Genomic DNA, 19,197 nt, shown 5'->3' with positions numbered 1-19,197 from the left:
ATATATGGGATGGCCTCTTTTCTGCTCAATTTTGCTCTGAACCTCAACTGCTTTAAAAAATTATGTCTATTTAAAAAAAATAGGCAAAGTTTGCTATATCAGCCTTTAAAATAATCAAGTATGACTATTTCTCCACTATTACTATTGAACATAAATTAGAAAATAGGTAAAAACAGGTGTTTTGGGGATCCCTGGGTGGCTCAGCGGTTTAGCACCTGCCTTTGGCACAGGGCGCGATCCTGGAGTCCCGGGATCGAGTCCTGCATCAGGCTCCCGGCATGGAGCCTGCCTCTTCCTCCTCCTGTGTCTCTGCCTCTCTCTCTCTCTATGTCTATCATAAATAAATAAATCTTTAAAAAAAAAACCACAGGTGTTTTAGTTATTTGAGTAGTCCACAGATTTTTAAAAGCTATTGTATCCCTCACTTCTCTTGGGTAATCCCAAGGAATAGAAATATGTGAAAAGATTTTAATGTAGTAAGAACACAGTTTAGAGATCTAGATTTACAGCCCTGCATTGCTATTTACAAATCATGTGACCTTGAGCAAACTATTTCACTTTTCCAGAGGTTGGTTCCTCAGTTGTAAAACAGCTAACACCTGAAGTGTGACTAGTACAGTGACAAGCTTACAACAGACATTCAACGTAAATGGCAACTGGGAGTCTTAGTAGACTACTTGGAATGGGAGGTCAGTTCTAGCTTCAAAACAGTGATTCTACACATCACAATTGTACCAAAGACTAATCAAGATGTCAAGGAATTGATAATAATCAACTTTAGTACTCCCCTCTGTTACATTATATGATGTGAATTCGGAGATGCCCGAGAAACGGACGTTGCTAGCGAAGGAATACTCAGCTATTATGCAGAAAGAAGCTGTTAACAGAAAATTCAAAAATAGAAAAGGAAGGATTTTACCTTTTCTTTGGCCAAACCACTTTCCGGAAAGAAAACAGAAAGCGAATACTCATAGCCGCATCTCTGTAAGTAATCTGCCACTAGAGAGTTAGAAGCGCTGGTTAAGAGGGCACTCCCTTCCACTGAAACGGACGGGGGCTGCAGTTCTCCATTCAACACAGGGTGCATCAATTCGTGAATTAGCTTGTTTCGGAGTTGTGTCTAGCTCAAAAAACAAAAATGAAATGAGTGAAAAATTTTTCAGCAGGATTTCACTAGAGGTATGCAGATTTGTCGCATGAATTAGCATCATTATTTCCAGAATGGTTTCAGATCCATGACCAAAAGTTAGGAACCATCCTCTACACGTTGTGTTACCATGTGACACAAGTAGCTCAATGAGTTTTGAAAGAAGAAACTCGTTTTCACCAACTTCCAAGTTATCTTGTGGTGAGCCAGAACACATGTATATTCTAACTTCACTTCCCCAGGAGCCCATTTCAGGATGTTTTAGTCAGGATACCAAGTACAGGAGACAGTTCTGTCCCTTACTCACTTTTCTGTGGACTACTGGAGAATATGAAAATATTGGGCATATTGACCAAAACAAAATTGGGTTCCCAAAAAAAGAAATCTCACATACGCGAGAGAAATCAGTAAATCCAAAAAACTTACTACGATGTACTTTTGCATACAGTATTTACATCTCAAGACATGGAAGTAATTTTCTCACATTTTATAAATGAGAAAATTACAGTTCAAAGCGGGTCATTTTCTCAAGGTTTAATATGAGCATTATTCATCTGAGTTTTAACAAAATTCCCTAAGTTACTCAGACTACTGGGTAGTTGTTCTAGTCTATTTTGGAAACACACAACTGGGCTGAGCTTAAGAGTACACTGCCTAGATTCAGGAGGTTCGGCAGTAAATTATATCTAATAAGTTCATATTAATAGAATCCAAGCAAGAAACTAATGGAGTTGTTATACCTCTTTCTTTTAGCCATTAGCTCAAGAGTAGAAGAGCATATAATTACCAGTATAGAACAGGCCTCGGAATACATCTAAAGTCCCACAGTAAAAAGGAAAAAAAAAAACCTGTACTCTGTTTAGAATACATATGCTCTGCCTCATCTAGTATAGTTCAGTAACTGAAAAAAAGAGAAATTATAGCATCTTCCACCAGTAAAATTTAGAGGTGATTTAATTAGATTTGTAACAACTAAGGAACACATATATATATTTTTAACAATGTATTTTGGGGGACGCCTGGGTGGCTCAGCGGTTGAGCATCTGCCTTCCGGCTCAGGGCACAATCCCGGGGTCCCGGGATCGAGTCCCACATCAGGCTCCCTGCATGGAGCCTGCTTCTCCCTCTGCCTGTGTCTCTGTCTCTCTCTGTCTCTCATGAATAAGTAAAATCTTTTTTAAAAAAAGATTTAGATCCAGCTTAATAAAATGACTTAAGGGGTCTTGCAAACAAGACTCTACTGAAATAGGTTAAAATTTAGAGGAGTGACAGAAGCATAAAGATGAAAATGAGGGTAGGAAAAAAGCAAAGAATATTACAGATGAATCCCCAGCTCAACAAACACAAAAAGCAAGCCATCTAGCACTTGTTGGAAGGAATCCCAAAACTGGCTGGGGGGCTCTCCAACAGCCAATGCAAAGAGGGAAATCCACTCAGAATTACTGCTCCTAAAATAGAAGTACAATTATTGTGGGTGGGGAGGCAAACTGGGAGAGAAGAGACTTGTGGATCCTCAGCACATCTCTCTTGGAAATTAGGGTAGACTCAAAATAAGGAAAAAGACTTGATAAATTGCATTTAATGGGTACTGGACTTTGTAGTTAGCCACAAATTCTTTTCAAAAACACCCAAATAAAATGTTCATTAGGCCATTAAAAATTCAATGAATTTTAAAAATTAAAACTCAGGGATCCTGGGTGGCTCAATGGTTTGGCGCCTGCCTTCATCCAAAGGCGTGATCCTGGGGTCCCACGATCAAGTCCCACATCGGGCTCCCTGTGTGGAGCCTGCTTCTCCCTCTGCCTGTGTCTCTGCCTCTATCTATCTCCGTCTCCCGGTCTCTCCCCCTCTCTCTCCCTCATGAGTAAATAAAAGATCTTTAAAAAAATAAAATTAAAATTAAAACTCACTCAGGCCATAGTCACTGAATTGAGAAAACAAAAATTAGCCCAGACTTAGTAAGTAAAGATCTGTCTTGCCATTGGTAAAGCTGGAATAACAGAACTGAACAGCCAGCTGAAAAAAGAAACAATGTTTCTCCAGAAGATAGACTGCATTTGTAAAGTGAACAAGCTTAGCAGAATCTGGATACCAAATCCAAACAAGGAGTACTTAAAAAGGATAAGGATAGGTCAGTATCATTTGCGACTATAAATAAAACACCAATCTAATTCAGAAGCACAGTAAAAGAAAATATGCCATGGCCAGGAATCCAAGGACCATTCTACATAAAAAACCACATTAATGCATTATACACTACAACTAATTCCAAATGGGTTAAAGTTAACTTAAAAAAAAAAGGCCTTCTTAAAAAATAAAAAGGGAGTATTAGTTCTCTTAGAAGAACTGAGAATAACCAGCAAAAGAAAAAAAATAGATTTGGCCATATTAAAAACATAACATCAATATTTTTGGAATCAAATCAAAATTGAACACTGAGATAAAGTATGGCTGCAAAAAATGGAAAAGAGATTTAGTTTCTATTAAAAGACATCTTAGGGGCAGCCCCGGGTGTCTCAGAGATTTAGTGCTGCTTCAGCCCAGGGCGTGATCCTGGAGTCCCCAGATCAAGTCCCACGTCGGGCTCCCTGCATGGGGCCTGCTTCTCCCTCCGCCTGTGTCTCTGCCTCTCTCTTGGTCTCTCATGAATAAATAAATAAAATCTTAAAAAAAAATAAAACACATCTTATACGTTAATAAAACACCCCTGGGGAGAAAAATGGGCAAGAAACATGAACTGCCAATCCACAGAAAACATATGAATCACCAGAAAATATGGGCATCCTCAATAATTAAAGGAATATTAAAATAAAGTTAAAATAAAGTTTTTCCAGTGTTTAAACAAAGTCATGACAATACCATTGGAGAGATAAGCATTGTCAAATTGCTGGTAGTATACTATTACAATCTTTTTAGGACAAGAACCATATACTGAGAGCCTTAAAAAAGCTCAGGCCTTGAGTGGTTCAGTAGGTTGAGTGTCTGACTTTAGCTAGGTTCATCTCAGGGTCCTGGGATTGAGCCCTGCATTGGGTTTCACGCAGTGGGGAGCTTGCTTCTCCCACTCCTCTGCACCTCCTCCTGCTCTCTTGCTCTGTCTCTCATAAATAAATGAAATCTTAACAACAACAACAACTCAGGCTTCTAGGTCAGTAATGTCACGTAACCTATTCTAGGCAAAAAATGAGAGATGCATTAAAGGAATGTGTAGACCTGAGTGTAACGTAAATCTTCAACAGGGGACTGCTACATAAATTACCCATACGTTCAAAGACAAGCCTGGTGCCATTGAAAATGAGGATTTCAAGGAACTTTAAAGGATACAGGAAAATCAGATTATATAGGAGGGGTACCTGGCTGGCTCAGCTGATGAAGTGTGGGACTCTGGGTCTCCATCCAGGCTGTGGGCCTGAGCCTTTTATTGGGTATGGAGATTACTTAAAATCCTGGGGGGGGGGGTTTACAGTTATGCCATTTACTGTTTATATTAGGGATGATGTTTCTCCACGTCTTTCCATATTTTTCAGATGAATCTGAAGGTTTTTTAAGTTACGAAAACAATGGGAGAGGGAGGAAGGTTTTTAAAAAGCTCACTTTTCGGGATCCCTGGGTGGCACAGCGGTTTGGCGCCTGCCTTTGGCCCAGGGCGCGATCCTGGAGACCCGGGATCGAATCCCACGTCGGGCTCCCGGTGCATGGAGCCTGCTTCTCCCTCTGCCTGTGTCTCTGCCTCTCTCTCTCTGTGACTATAATAAACAAATAAAAATTAAAAAAAAAAAAAAAGCTCAGTTTTCGTTGACTTTTTTAAGGAGGGGAGGGGCAGAGGGAGAAGCAGAATCTTAAGCAGGCACCGCCCCCAGTGCTTAGCTGACACTGGGCGGAGCCCACAATCCTGATGAGGACCTCAGAGGAAACCAAGAACCAGAGGCTCAGCTGACTGAGCCACCCAGGCGCCCCCTTAACATCTTAAAATATACTTTTGAAACGTATCCAGTAACAAAAACATTTGAGCTACTCTTACTCCTTGGTGTTGATACAATGTATACTAATGCTTGCTGCTCAAATGTTTATACATCTGAATACATTTTAAAGAAGTTTCTCATTGCCTAAATTATTCTACTGTAAGTAGTAACTAATGTTTTCTATATGCTGTCAAAATCCTTCATTCAAAAGTGAGTACTATTACAAACCTATTCATTCAAGACTTGCAAGCCAGATTTATAAACCAAGTCCACCTCTACTAGAATATGTTCACCTTACGTGGCTATCCACTACTACCTTAATATCAGTCCAATAAGCCTCTTACTTCAATATATTAAGACCACTCAAACGCTAGGCCATTTTCAAGACTTTTGTGGTCCAGAGCAGAGAGTTACACAGGAACATAAAAATGTAATTCACCAAAAACAATCTATGTCATACTCTTTTTAAAATGCAAGAGCTAGGTGTATTTAAACGTTGGGTGCCTGTTACAGGTTAGACTTGCCTAAGTTCTGTAAAAGAGATGCATAAAGCTCATACCTTGAGTGTGTCCAGTATTCCCCGATCCTTAAACGTCTGGTACAACTTTTTTCGCAGTTCATCTTGACTCAACATGTCGGGTTTGGAGGGCATTGTGGTCTGGAAGAAAAAACCGTTACGGGTTACCTGGTGGGCAGACGCAGCGCGAACTTCTGAAAACAGAGGAGTGGCCTCCAGGGAGGGAAACTCTAGGAGGCCGATCAGGGGGAAAGGAGCTATAACGAAAACAAACAGGCTACGTTTCCGCCGCTCCCGGAGCAGGGGCCAGTGTATCTACCCCGGCCCTCGGGTGTCGGCCTCCCACTGCCTCCCGACTCCCCCCAACCCTGCATTATATCCTACTTTGGCCCGAGTTAACACCCCGCCAGGGCTGCAGGCGCAGGAAGAGGGGGAATCCCGGCCTCCGGAGCCCAGTCTCCGCCTGGGGGCAGTCGAGAAGAAGGAAGCCGAACTCCGCCTCTCACTGTGAACTAGGAACTGTAGACCATTCGCACTTCCTTTCTCGGCGGTCCATGGGTAGGCGGAGTCGTGGCCCACAGGAGACTTTCCCACGCGCCTCGGGGGCGGGGACCGGTAGTGAGGCAACAGAAGACAAACGCGTAGGAGCAGGAATTCGGCGCGTTCCGCGTTGACCCCGCCCCTCCGCGAGGCCCGCCCAACGGAACGGCCCAAGCCGGGAGTGCTACTGCGCACGCGCCGTACTCTGGCCGGAAGCTCCTCCCTCCTCTCGCGAGACGCCAACACCGGACTCTCGCGAGATGCCACCGCCGGACTCTCGCGAGGATCGCTCGGGGAGTTCCGACCCAGGGGGCGCGGCGCGGCGCGGCGCGGGTCGGCCTTGGGAAGTGTGGCTGTTGCGATTGTCGGATTCTCGCGGCAGGTAGGAGATGGAGTGAGTAGGGGGCGGGAGCTTTCGAGGACATCCCCGGCCCCGCGCGCCGCGAGTTGTGGCTGTGTCTCTAGCCCGCCTGAAGGCGGCCGGGTCGGACCTGTCCAGTCCCCTTTCGGCTGATCTCATCACAGGCCACCCCGCCAATGCACATCGCGTTTCAGCCCGCAAGCGTCGGCCAGCTCAGGGCCTTTGCTTCATTTAGCCTTTCATTAGGTCGTTCATCTAACTGGGGGCTTCTTAAACTTGGCTGCAGTATTCTTTGGAGCTGGAAAGTTCTTCATTGACGATGTCCTGTGATGGGAGGGGATTAATCGTCTCACTGGGGCCTAGCCTGGTAGTTCGTGTGTGTGTGAGAAAGTGCCTAACATTGACCCGAATAGATTCCCAGGTAACCTCAAAGGAGCAGCCCTGAGCTTGATCTCTGGGCAGCTTGGAATAAGTCTGTCAAGTCCAGCGCTCATTACTGGGCGCTCGCGTAGGTACTGCGGTTCGATCACAGCCCGCTTTCCTGCTACAGATCGTTGTCTCAGGCTTATCAGCACCAGGTCCTGGCCGTCACTACCAGTTAAATAGAAACTGGCTCACCAGCGGTAACCTGTTTGCCATCCCTGGTTCAGTTCCTTTTCCATTAGCCTACATTATATCTGAAGTCAGCGCCTGCTGTAGCTCACTCCCCACCCCCAGAAAGACCTTTTCCTCTTCCCCCCTCAGTTCCTTCAGTAGCTCTCCCCAGAGCATTCCTTACTGCACCCAGTTCACAGTTATTAATCCTTTTAAAATAAGCTTCCCAGGGCAGTCTGGGTGGCTCAGCGGTTTGGCGCCTGCCTTCAGCCCAGGGCGTGATCCTGGGGTCCCGGGATCAAGTCCCACCTTAGGCTCCCTGCGTGGAGCCTGCTGCTCCCTCTGCCTGTGTCTCTGCCTCTCTCTCTGTATCTCTCATGAATAAATAAATAAAATATTTTAAAAATATAAAATAAGCTTCCCAGAAGGAAGTATGTTCCCTGGCAATATGATTATTTAAAAGCACATTATCTTAATGCAGGCCAGAGTTGCCATTAGCTTTCTGCCCCCTTTTAGAGCTTGTGAATAATGTAAACTTTGAAATCTAGTAAATAAGCTGCTCTGAACCTAGGTTTCTCATCTATTGTACAGGGTTTTTTTTTTTTTTTCTTTTTCTTCTTTTTAAAACACGGGACTTGTTTTTGCATTCTCTTAAACTCTATCTTGTTATTGTTACTTTCACCTACGTTCTCTTAGCCTGGAGAAGTTTTTGAATCCTTAGCGTTGCCTTCCAGTGTCTTGACTATCCCAACATATTATCCTTGAACAGGAGAAACTGTCTCCCACTTACAGATTCAAAATATTGAACAGGACTAGGTTAAGGTCAAGCTCAAAGGTTCCCTAGAGACCCCATGCTGTCAGCTGACTTGGAGAACCTTAAGTTCCCTGAGCATGCAAGTCAGGTGAGAGTGGTCCCTCACTCAACAAATAGCAAGTGCTGCCTGCCCTGCCCCGCCCCGCCCCAGCTCTGAGGGTACCAGGATCTTAAATTCAAGCTATCCGTCTCCACTTCTCAGGGAGATACCAGGTTCCGTCGTAAAATTATTTGCCATCTCCTGGATTTTTCTTCCAAAACAGACAATGTAAGTTTGGCAAGACTTATTCTCACATAACCGGTACTTTATGAGTGAATAACCACTTACTCTATTTTTGTCTGGGGATTCAGGTTAACGAAGTTAATGTAAAAAAAGCTCCTAGCATGTTATCTGACTGGAGACTGGCATTAATGCGTGTTTCTCTTGGGGTTTTAATCTAGTCCAAAAGTAGCCAATTACAGAAGAGAAGCCTTTGCTTCTGAAAATAGTAACACCTCAGATGGTGTAACTTTTGTTCCTGAGATTTCTCATGTTGCTGATTAGTATAAAATCACATTTGTCAATCCAAAATAGAAAATATGTGGAGACTTGAAGGCCCATATTTATTGGGAGGGTTTTGTTTTGTTTTTTTAATATACCTGTCTTCAGGTTCACAGTGTACCTAACTTTGTTTTCGTCACAGTTGCTATTTAAAAATCAGGCTCTTTGAGATAGTTCAAGTTCAGATCTGCATCCTTGTATGTACCAGCTGACCTTTCTCCCCTTTTTCCTGATTGTACTCTAAGGCTCTTTTCTTATTTCACACATTTCCATTCATTTTGTGCTTTTGCCCTTCTCATGCCAGCCTCACAGATACATGGTCTCGTTTTTTATGTTCATCACTAGTTAGTGTCCTCTTTTAGTTCAAGGTAGTCCGGAGCTCCTATATCACCACTTTGATTTTTTCAGTTGTCATGCACTCTCTCAAGCGGTTTCCATCACCTAGCCATCAGAGGCAGCTGCTGTTTTCATCCCAGGTGAGTGTCTTGGCGCCACTCCATTCAGTCAACAACTCCAGTCTCTTGTCATGGAGAATTTTTTCACGACTGCCTAAACCTCAACTTTTCACAAAGGTGTTGTTAATCACTTCATCAGACTTCATCAGTCAGGCCTCTGAGGCTGAGGGCCTCAGCACTAGAAAGTTCTCTTCTGTGTTGAGGCTACTTAATCCCAGCATGCCTCCCACTCCTGTATTCCAGCTTTCCCTGGCACTGTCCCCACTATTGCTCCCCTCCTCGCAGTTCCATTCCATAGGCATGGAGTGCTTATTAGGTACTGAGCTCTGTGGTAAGCCTTAGAGAGTCATGCTAGGAAAGAAAAACACCTACCTTAGTATCCCTAGTTATCTTCCCATTGGTGCACCACTCTCCCCCCCTCCTTTCCTCCCTCCAACCTTCCACAGCACTTTGAAACCCTTGTTCCGTGATAAACGGGACACTCCCTTTGTCCTTAGTCTCCTACACACTGCACTTACCTTTTTTTTTTAAACATTTTATTTATTCATGAAAGACACACACACACACACACACACACACACACACACACAGAGGCAGAGACACAGGCAGAGGGAGAAGCAGGCTCCACGCAGGGAGCCCGATGTGGCACTCGATCCCGGGACCCCAGCATCACATCCAGAGCTGAAGGCAGGCGCTCAACCACTGAGCTATGGAGGCGTCCCATGCACTCACCTTCTGTGAGCACTTTGAGTATTTCGTTTTTTCTCATTCCTACAGCTTTTTCAGCTCTGACGTGTGTTATCTGCTGCCATAACAAGATTGAGTGGCTTAAATAACACAAATTTATTACCTTACATTGAGGTCCACCACGGGTCTCTGTGGGCTGGAATCCAGGTATCAGCAGGAACGTGTACCTTTGTGGAGGTTGTCAGGAAGAATCGGCTTTGTGCTTTCCAACCTCTAGAGGCCACTCACCTTCCTTGGCTCCTGGCCCTTTCTTCCATCTTCAACACCAGCTGCATTGCAGCTCTGTGACCCTCCTGTCCTTGCACTTTCTTGGGCTTATCTTCCCTGCCTGCCCCCTTTAAAGACCTTTGAGATCAGGATGTGGACAGAGCAGGGCGTGCTATTCTGGCTACTACCGCCTGTTAAAATTGACGTGTTCATTTCATCCCCTTTTTTCCCTTATTTCCTTTCTTGGTGAACAGACTCATCTTGATATTCTTCAGCTTGATCACCTCGGTCAGGCATTTGGATACATCCTTGATTCTTCCCTCTTCCTCAGTTCCCCAGGCTAATCCATTGCCAGGTTCTGTGTCGCTCTGTCCTCCACACTTGGAGACCTAGTCTTCTTTGGAGATACTTGAAGGGCCGCTATTTTAGGTGATAGGGAAATTGAGCAGACACACACACACACACACACACACACACACGGCAGTTGCTTAATTTGTATTACAGCCTGGAGTTCTAAGTAGTACTTGCTCTGTGGAGGGAGGGAAGGTAGAAGAGGTTGCAGAACTTAAAAAAAAAAAAAGCTTCAAATCATTGTTACAGAGCCCTACTGTCTGATACAGTAGCCACTAACCACAGGTGGCTACTTAAGTTTAAATTTAAATTAATTAAAATTAGAGTCAAAAATTCAGATCTGCAGGCACAAGAGCCACCAGTGGCTATCACTTCAGACAGTGCAGATACAGGTGCATCCCCTTCCTGAGACACTTCACCTTCCAGTTTTGCCTATAGAATTAAATACTTATATGAGTCCTTCGGCTGCTGTGAAACCAAATTATTGAAAGTTCAGTTTCTGCCCAGCAGGAGCATTTATGACATAACCTTTATGTGGTATTTCCTTCGGTTCCCTTTCGGTTTACCCTCACCCTATTATGACACGATGCAGGCATGGGAATGAGGGCTAGCTTCCTTACATGTGTATTGTTTTCTGCTACTTCTTAAATGTTTGTACTGAAGAAATTGATCCCTTCCCTTGGCAAACTCCAGCTATGAAACCTATTCCAGTTAATGACATCTTGTCAACTTTGTTCAAATTTAAAGCTCCCGTCCCTCTCCCTCTTGAGAATTTCTTTCAATCTTGAGAATTGTAGCTATTTCTCCTAGTTTTGCGGAGCTTTCATATCATTCCTGCCTGTCTTGTTATTCAGTTTTACTGTTTGGGCCTTTTCCTCATCTATCCCTAAGACTCTCCCTGTAAAGGATCAGATGGTCTCTGTCCCAACTGCTCAACTCTGTCATCGTGTTGTTGGGCAAAGGCAGCCTTCAGCAACAATAAAAGGATGGGAGGCCAGATATTTGGCCTGCAGGCTGTAATGTGCCAATACCTGCCCAAAATAGCATTTTAAATCCTATTTACCTCGTCATGCCCAAAGAACGTCCTATTTGCCCTTTCTTCCAGTCACGGGCCTTCCATTTCCAGAGTTAAAAGTGCCAGCTCTGCCTTGATTTCCTTAACAAAAGGTTGTATTCATTAGGAAATACATTTCAGATTTTCTGATGGTCTCTGTGAATCAGTTCTAGTGAGGCTTGAAGAGCCCTGGGCTCTGACACACCTCACCATACATTCTCTGAGATGGTATACTCAGTTAACCAGATTGCTGCCCCACATGGAGGCCTTAAGAGTCAGTCAGCACATCTCCATGTGCATGTGCTCCTCCATGTTGTTCTAGGTAACATGCTGAGCACCTCCTATGAGCCAGATACCGTGCCTGGTGCTTCACATGCATTGTTGTATAATCCTCAAAGTCACTGTAAGGGATCTATGATTGTTACCTCTATTTCACCGAAGAGGAAACTGACACTGGGAATTTAAGGACTGTGCCTATGGTCACGTTACTAGAAAGTGGCAAAGCTAGATCTGAACCTAACTTTGTCTGATTACAAAGACCCTGTGCTAAAATACATGCATTCATATATGAATCCTTCTACCCATCCAGATTATTGTGCTAAAAGCCATACAATCCCTGATCCCCCTCCAAAATGCCTCCCCCACACTTTCTCTTCATTTCCTTAGCAAACTTATTAACAACAGTTTTAACACTTAATGCCTTAGATGTCTTTCTCTTTGGCTTATGGTTTCTTCCATCTTTTCTAGAATACAAAATTGTGTCTTCCTTTCTTATTTTTTAAAGATTTTTTTTTTTAAGTAATCTCTACATCCACCATGGGGCTTGAACTCATGATCCCAACATCAAGAGTCACATGCTCCACCGATTGAGCCAGCCAGGCGCCTCATGTCTTTCTCATGAATGTTTGAGGAAGCATATCATAGGCTCCTGCATTTGCAGAGACTTAAATTTGTAGCAGATGGTCTTCAAGTAGGAAGAAGACAAAATCAACACCCTTTATTAATTTTTCCTGGTGTTAGTGCTAATAATGCTAACTGGTATAGAGTACTAAAAATATGTGTTATTTTCACTTAACTAGGAGCTACATATTGAAGACAATGTCTGGAAGCTTCTACTTTGTAATTGTTGGCCACCATGATAATCCAGTTTTCGAAATGGAATTTTTGCCAGCTGGAAAAGCAGAATCCAAAGTGCGTATGGAACCTTAAAAAATTCTGTAAGAACTGTTATACTGTTGTAATAATAATAGTGTGGCATTATTTTACAACTGAAAGAGATCTGGACAGATGAGGTAACTGGAATCCACCACAACTAAATGAGGCTTGCTCTGCAGTCCCACAGGTTGATAGAAGCTCGCCAGGGAACATCTTCTGAGTTGCTGATTCATCCTTTAATTCAGCACACATTTGGCACATACTAGCAGGATGCTCAGGGTCTGTTCTCTGATATGTAGTTCACTGTCAATCATTCCGAAAAGCTGCTCCCTCAGCACATAGAAACATAGTTCACCTGGAGCGGGCCTGGAAAAACAGTTGTTAGGACTGGAAATGCCACGAGAGCCCATTCTGTCCAAGTGAATTACCTTTTTCATCAGAACATACATAATAGGTCCACTTACACCTGGGAGGGTTAAAAGAGACCCTTGCTTCCATGTCCTGCTGCCCTTGAGAATATGGCAGTTTTCAGTGACCTTCTGCACCACCTACTGGCTGCGTGGTGCCCGCATGCTGTCCTCCCCAGTGACATCACCCAACTTTCTTTTTTTTTTAAGGTTTGTTTTATTTATTCATTCATTCATTCATTCATTCATTCATGAGAGACCCAGAGAAAGAGAGGTGGAGACACAGGCAGAGGGAGAAGCAGGCTCCATGCAGGGAACCTGATGCAGGACTTGATCCTGGGTCCCCAGGACCACACCTTGGGCTGAAGGCAGCGCTAAACCATCAAGCCACCCAGGCTGCCCAACCACCCAACTTTCTTGTTGCCAGTAATGTTTCCAGAAAAACAAGCTTGGCTCAAGAACATGCCATTCAGAGTAAACGTAGAATCCTGAGATGAGAATACCTGGGGCCTTTCCACCTTTCTATACTAGTCCATGTTGCTAATAAATTGACAGGTTAAAGTGTGTTTTTCTCAATTCCAAAAATAAGCTTTAATGTCCTTTAAGACAATTGATTTTTGAAATTAATTGTAATGCATAATGTCCAGTGTGTGATGCTTTTCAACTATTTAAATCGTGCCACTAAAATAAGATAGAAATTGGGTTAGGGTATTATCAGGTGGCTTTGCTACATTTTTTCCACACATTCCTGTGAGCACACTGCTCCTTTAAAACTTTGTATTGAAGCGTCTGTGTAGCAGCTGTTGCTTTGTGGTACAGGGCTACTTACATAGTTTCTGTGGACCTGTGGTAGGCAAAGCTGTGCGTATGAAAACGCTTTGTTGCACACTTTGACCATGGTTCTTTCTCCTGCTACCACTCACCTTCTAAAGCATTTCTACATTTTTCTTCTAATCTCATAATTGATCATCCATGTAAAGTGATGGAAAACACTGCTGTAAGCCAGACACAAAATACATCCATTTCTCTAAGGATTAAATTAGCTTTGTCATAGTGATGTGATGAAGTAAACATGCCTGAACTGTACAGGGGATTCCAAGGCAACTGGCAGCCTTCCTCCACCCAGTCACAAGACAGCCTCCTCAGCAAGGAGGTCATATTAAGTTTCCTTTCCCAGGGCTGTCATCATAGAACACACAAACCGGGTGGCTTCAAGTAAAAGCAGCTCATTGTCTCACCGGTCTGGAGGCCAGAAGTCCAAGAACAACGGTTCAGCAAGCCAGGCCCCCTGTGAAGGTGCTGGGGGAAGATCTGTTCCAGGCCCCTCTCCTAGCTTCTGGGGAAGTCTAGTCTTCACATGGCCTTCTCCCTATGTGTCTGTTTCTAAATTCCCCTTTTATAAGTACACCAGTGATACTGGATTAGGGGCCATCCTACTCTAGTGTGCTAAGTACATTTGCAATGACCTGTTTCTAAATAAGGCCACATTTTGAGGTACTGGGTGGGGTGGGAGTGGTTAGGACGTCAACATAAGAATTTGGTTTGACCCATAACAGAAGTGTTCTTTGACAAATTTATTTTGTTTTTTGTTTTGTTTTGTTTTTTTAAAGATTTTATTTATTCATGAGAGACACGGGGCGGTGGGGATGCAGAGACATAGGCAGAAGGAGAAGCAGGCTCCATGCAGGGAGCCTGATGTGGGACTCGATCCGGGTACTCCAGGATCCTGCCCCAGGCCAAAGGCAGGTGCTCAACTGCTGAGCCACCCAGGCTTCCCGAAAATTTTAGTTTGAAATAAAGAATTCCGGGGATCCCTGCGTGGCGCAGCGGTTTGGCGCCTGCCTTTTGGCCCAGGGCGCGATCCTGGAGACCCGGGATCGAATCCCACGTCGGGCTCCCGGTGCATGGAGCCTGCTTCTCCCTCTGCCTGTGTCTCTGCCTCTCTCTCTCTCTCTCTCTGTGTGACTATCATAAATAAATAAAAATAAATAAGAAAAAGAAATGAAATAAAGAATTCCTCAGGACTAAGACTGTTCCAGGTTGTGAATTCCCTTTCCATATTATGGTGGGACAGTCCCACCTCCAGGTAAGCCCACGAGGACATTCAGCTCTGACAGGACTGTCTCCCCTTGAGACAGGTGACTGCTCACAGCTGGGGCTGAGCATGGCCTCCTGCCACTCCCAGATCCCCCGTCACATAAGCTTCGTTCACCTGAAAGAGGCCTATGCCAAGCCTCAGAGTACCGCCTCCTCAGCTGTCTCCACTGCTCATCAAGTGTCCCTGGGCCCAGTGAAAAGGCCTGCCCTTTTCCCCTGCCGACCCTGAGATCCATGCCAACATCATTTCTGTGTAGCTCTCCTTCACCACCTCCTTGGCTCTCCAGCCTACCTAAATTGCTGTCCTTTAGCCATAACCACTTACAGATTTTTTCACGTCTTTCTCTAAAAAGATGTGAATGTCTTTAAAGCAGAATCTCTTTTTTTATAACCTACTATTCTTTCCTCATGTGCTTAAATGATTACCAAATTTGGGAACTTCCTTCTTACAAAATTAAAAAAATAATCTATATAGTTTCTTGAACACATTTCATTTATTAAGTCACTGGCTGTTTCTATTTGCTGAGTTTTAGATACCAAATTAAAAAGACTATGATGTGAAAACAGTTAAGATCTTTTGTAACCCATGATAGTAATAAATGAAGTGAAAGCAGAAGATGCCATCCCACCCCCAAGAAAACTATGTATACAATTTCCAGAATAAAATGCTGGCATTCTTGATGCTGTCTGGAAAGTTGATCTGGTGCTACTCACATTGTCATCCAGGATGATCATCGTCATCTGAACCAGTTCATAGCTCATGCTGCTCTCGACCTTGTAGATGAGAATATGTGGCTGTCAAACAACATGTACCTGAAAACTGTGGACAAGTTCAACGAGTGGTTTGTTTCGGCATTTGTTACTGCAGGTCATATCCTTATCTTTTAAATAAAGATCTCTAACTAAAGGTTGGGGTAACAAACTAGAACAACAAAGGACATAGATGCCAGACTCCAAGTCCGGACTTCAAAGTGTCAGGTAAAAATTGCCACTTAGAGGGCTACTTTTTTTTTTTTTTTTTAGGGGAAAAAAATACCCACATTTTGTTTAACAGATAACTTTAAAGCCAAGTCTCATATAAAACTAAAGTTAACCTGAACCATAAGGTTGGTTTTACTTTGTTCTGTAGTTATTTTTTTTAAAAAGATTATGTCCTCTTAAAATGAAACTAACCTAACTTCAAACCCAGTTTATATATTCAGCTTTTCCATCACCAAATACAATGCATGTGACTCGTTTGAAGGATATTGTATCACCTGACTACTTTTCATTTCTATTAAGATTATACCTTAATTCTTTCACATATGAGATTTATTATGCTTCATGACATAAGACAAGAAGATGGAATAAAGAACTTTTTTACTGATGTCTATGATTTATACATAAAGGTATGGTATGTTCTATAACTTTTTCAATGTGATTGTAAAAAGGGGATTCTGACTTTGACAGGAAACTGGCCTGTTGCCATAACTCCCTCGTACTGCTGTTTTCATCTCCTCCAATCAGAACAATCCCTGGAAACTCCCTCCTCAGGCAAGTCTTCACTGCCAGGCTACCATGTATTTAGGACAGAACTCACTGTAGTTACTTTTAAATTGGTTTCAGTTTCCCCCTTTGAGCACAGATGGTTGATTCTATCTATTAGGGAACCCTAAAAAGAGAAGGAAGCAGGTTACAGAAGGAAATTGCTTCATAATTCAATCTAAAATGTTCTCCATCTACTTTACAAGTAAGTTACAATGCAATAAATATAGATTACAAACTGTCAGTTTACCAAATAGTCACTCAAGGAGAATGGTGCCACTCACATAGATTACAAACTGTCAGTTTACCAAATAGTCACTCAAGGAAAATGGTGCCATTCACATTTCTTGATAATTAGAAAGAATAAAATAGTACTAGGATGTCTATGGTTAAAATGCAGTGCTAACAGTATGTTCTATTAAATGTTTTGTACTTAGACAAGAGTTTTTGCATATCTGCACAGTAATATTCCTAGTCAGAATTAGCAAATAATATTTAGCCCTCTAAGTTTTCTCACACATATTATGATATTACACTATTTAAGAAACTGATCACTTAGCCTTGTGTTAAAAGGACAGTATTAACCTAATTGCTAAAAAAAATTGCTACATAAGTGCAACTTAATAGCAATGTAGTATACCTTTTTTTTTTTTTTTAACTATGGGCATATGCTGGATTTTCAGTTTTATGTACCACAGGGGATTGAGCCATATATTTATAATTAATAGGAGTACATTACTATTTCACACAAAGGGTGAGTCCTGAAAGTTCATTTAGCTTACATTGGCAACACTTATCATACCACCATTGGTTTTGCCACAGGTACTTCTCAAACACCAAGACCCAAACCTCCTCGAGGGGGCGTTACTCTTTACCCACGGAACGTTTTTGTTGAAACTTAATGTGGTCTTCAGACTTTTGTTTTGGATGTCTTTGATGATTTGATTTAGAACTTTACAATAATTTCCTTCTAGACATCTATGATTTGTTAGCCTTTGTACTTTGACAACCTCACTAATACCTTCTTCTTTCCTAGTTTGCAATGAATCCATTTTATGAACCCAATTCTCCTATTCGATCAAGCGCTTTTGACAGAAAAGTTCAGTTTCTTGGGAAGAAGCACCTTTTAAGTTGAATCTGGAAAAGTTTGGAAATACACAATGTCACTACAATGGGGTATTCTCAGGAATGTGTACATTGTAAGTAACTTAATTAAATAGCCTGGAAAAGTTTACTTCTAGTCTAAATTTATCTAAACTTAATGAAGTTTCTTGTATATTTCAAAACAGTACATTCAGTTTCTTATGATTATCAACAGATCAATATTTGCTTGTGAACAGTGTTATTTATAAACTCTTTATAACCTTGAAAATATCCTTATTCTAAAAATTAAGAATGAGCTTTTGACTTTACTCAGATAGTTTGATCTTGATGTCACAATCCAGAACCAAATGTCATTGTCAAGATTTTGCTAGACAGATTTAAACCTAAAAGTCTCTGCAGTAGGGAATGAAATTGATAGCATGTACATGGGCTTCTATACGTCTAGAAATAGTTATAAAATCACATAGGCAGTATATATAACACTACCCAAGAAGCCGAAGCAAGCAGCTTTTGCAGTGCCAAATGCCACGAAGCCCCCCTCTGTCAAAGACTGGGAATAGTGATTCTGCTAAAAATCTAGAATCCTAGATCCATATTTATAAAATGGGAAGCTGGGACCAAAGTGACAGGTTATGTTCTTATATTGCCTTTCCTTCAGACAGTAAACTGAAAGTTAAGTGAACCTGTTGATAGTTCTACTAGTAAAAAGGTGGAAATCTGGAACTGTAAACAAAAGTTTATATTAACCTTTGCATTCTTGGCTTTTTTAGGCTGTACACCAAGGGGTGGGGAGTGGCCTCCTGTAACAAGTGGGATCTTACTATAAACCACTAAATGTCCACTTAAAAAACAAGTACTATAACCAGATATTTTCTGTGCTAATTGTGAGCACTCAATTTTGTTCTATCCTGAACAACTTGAGCAAATCATTCCAAGTTCGGTATCAGACCCTTGTGTGAAGTTGGTGTCATAATTGTTTACCCCATTTATTTATTTGATTTCTTAAATAAAGATGCTTGTCCAAGAGTGTGGAAGTTCAATCAAATTTTTTAAGTGTTGCTCACCCTGCTACCGCTGTTTTAGTCCTATTTCCCCTATTGAGAGTCTACAAACTATTATCTTAACCCATTTTCCAGAATTCAGATCACCTCAAACTAGGTGCCAGAGCTTTGGGAGCAGAAAGATACTCTGCTAGAAATCTAGTAGGGGTTTCAGCCAGGCTCACCAGAGAAACCGCAGTGTGTACTTAGCGGATACAGTTTGCTCTGCCCTCAGTAAACACATGATGCAGAGAGCTGCCAGCAGCAGCAGCATCATGTTTTCAGCAGGAGGTTGTAGGGTACCTTGCAAACCATGATCCTCTCCTCCAGGCTTGTGAGGGTGCGATGGGAGCAAGTCACACAAGCCCTACGTGAGTATGTTACCGTAGCCAAGTACCAAATGGTATGAGCGACTGCGTCTTTGAAGGAGCTTGAAGCAAGGCCAGTGCCAAGTGTGGGTGCGGATGGGACGTCAGATGTGAGCTGCATTGGGAAAACACATGGGCCAAGAAAGGGTGGACAAAAAGCAGCACTGGGCACGTGGATAGGATGGAACCAGGACTGGTAGGAAAGCTAAAAA

General features: G+C 42.6%; 2 protein-coding genes across 7 annotated transcripts in view; one reads left to right on the top strand and one right to left on the bottom strand.

Annotated features, from left to right (window-relative positions):
- Positions 1 to 6,403, bottom strand: part of OFD1 (OFD1 centriole and centriolar satellite protein) — a 53,892-nt gene extending 47,489 nt beyond the window's left edge. The window contains exons 1-4 of one of the 6 annotated variants that reach the window (XM_049107869.1): positions 6,011 to 6,029; positions 5,669 to 5,767; positions 4,742 to 4,893; positions 920 to 1,120 (exon numbers count right to left, since the gene is read on the bottom strand). In XM_049107869.1, coding sequence (XP_048963826.1) covers positions 920 to 1,087 — 168 coding nt within the window. In that variant the 5' untranslated portion in view covers positions 1,088 to 1,120; positions 4,742 to 4,893; positions 5,669 to 5,767; positions 6,011 to 6,029. Of the gene's footprint in view, positions 1 to 919; positions 1,121 to 4,741; positions 4,894 to 5,668; positions 5,768 to 6,010 lie in introns of all 6 variants that reach the window. The other 5 variants (XM_025436792.3, XM_025436780.3, XM_025436787.3 and 2 more) reach the window with 5 other exon arrangements.
- Positions 6,404 to 6,415: 12 nt separating this feature from the next.
- On the top strand, positions 6,416 to 18,603 carry TRAPPC2 (trafficking protein particle complex subunit 2). Its single transcript, XM_049107875.1, has 5 exons — positions 6,416 to 6,548; positions 12,370 to 12,481; positions 15,676 to 15,824; positions 16,256 to 16,337; positions 17,510 to 18,603. The coding sequence occupies exons 1-5, from the start codon at positions 6,427 to 6,429 to the stop codon at positions 17,606 to 17,608; spliced, it is 564 nt and encodes a 187-aa protein (XP_048963832.1). The 5' UTR covers positions 6,416 to 6,426; the 3' UTR covers positions 17,609 to 18,603.
- The last annotated feature ends 594 nt before the right edge of the window (positions 18,604 to 19,197 follow it).

This window comes from Canis lupus, chromosome X (assembly GCF_003254725.2).
Source record: "Canis lupus dingo isolate Sandy chromosome X, ASM325472v2, whole genome shotgun sequence".
Lineage (NCBI taxonomy): Eukaryota > Metazoa > Chordata > Mammalia > Carnivora > Canidae > Canis > Canis lupus.
This window is presented reverse-complemented; position numbering and strand designations above follow the sequence as displayed.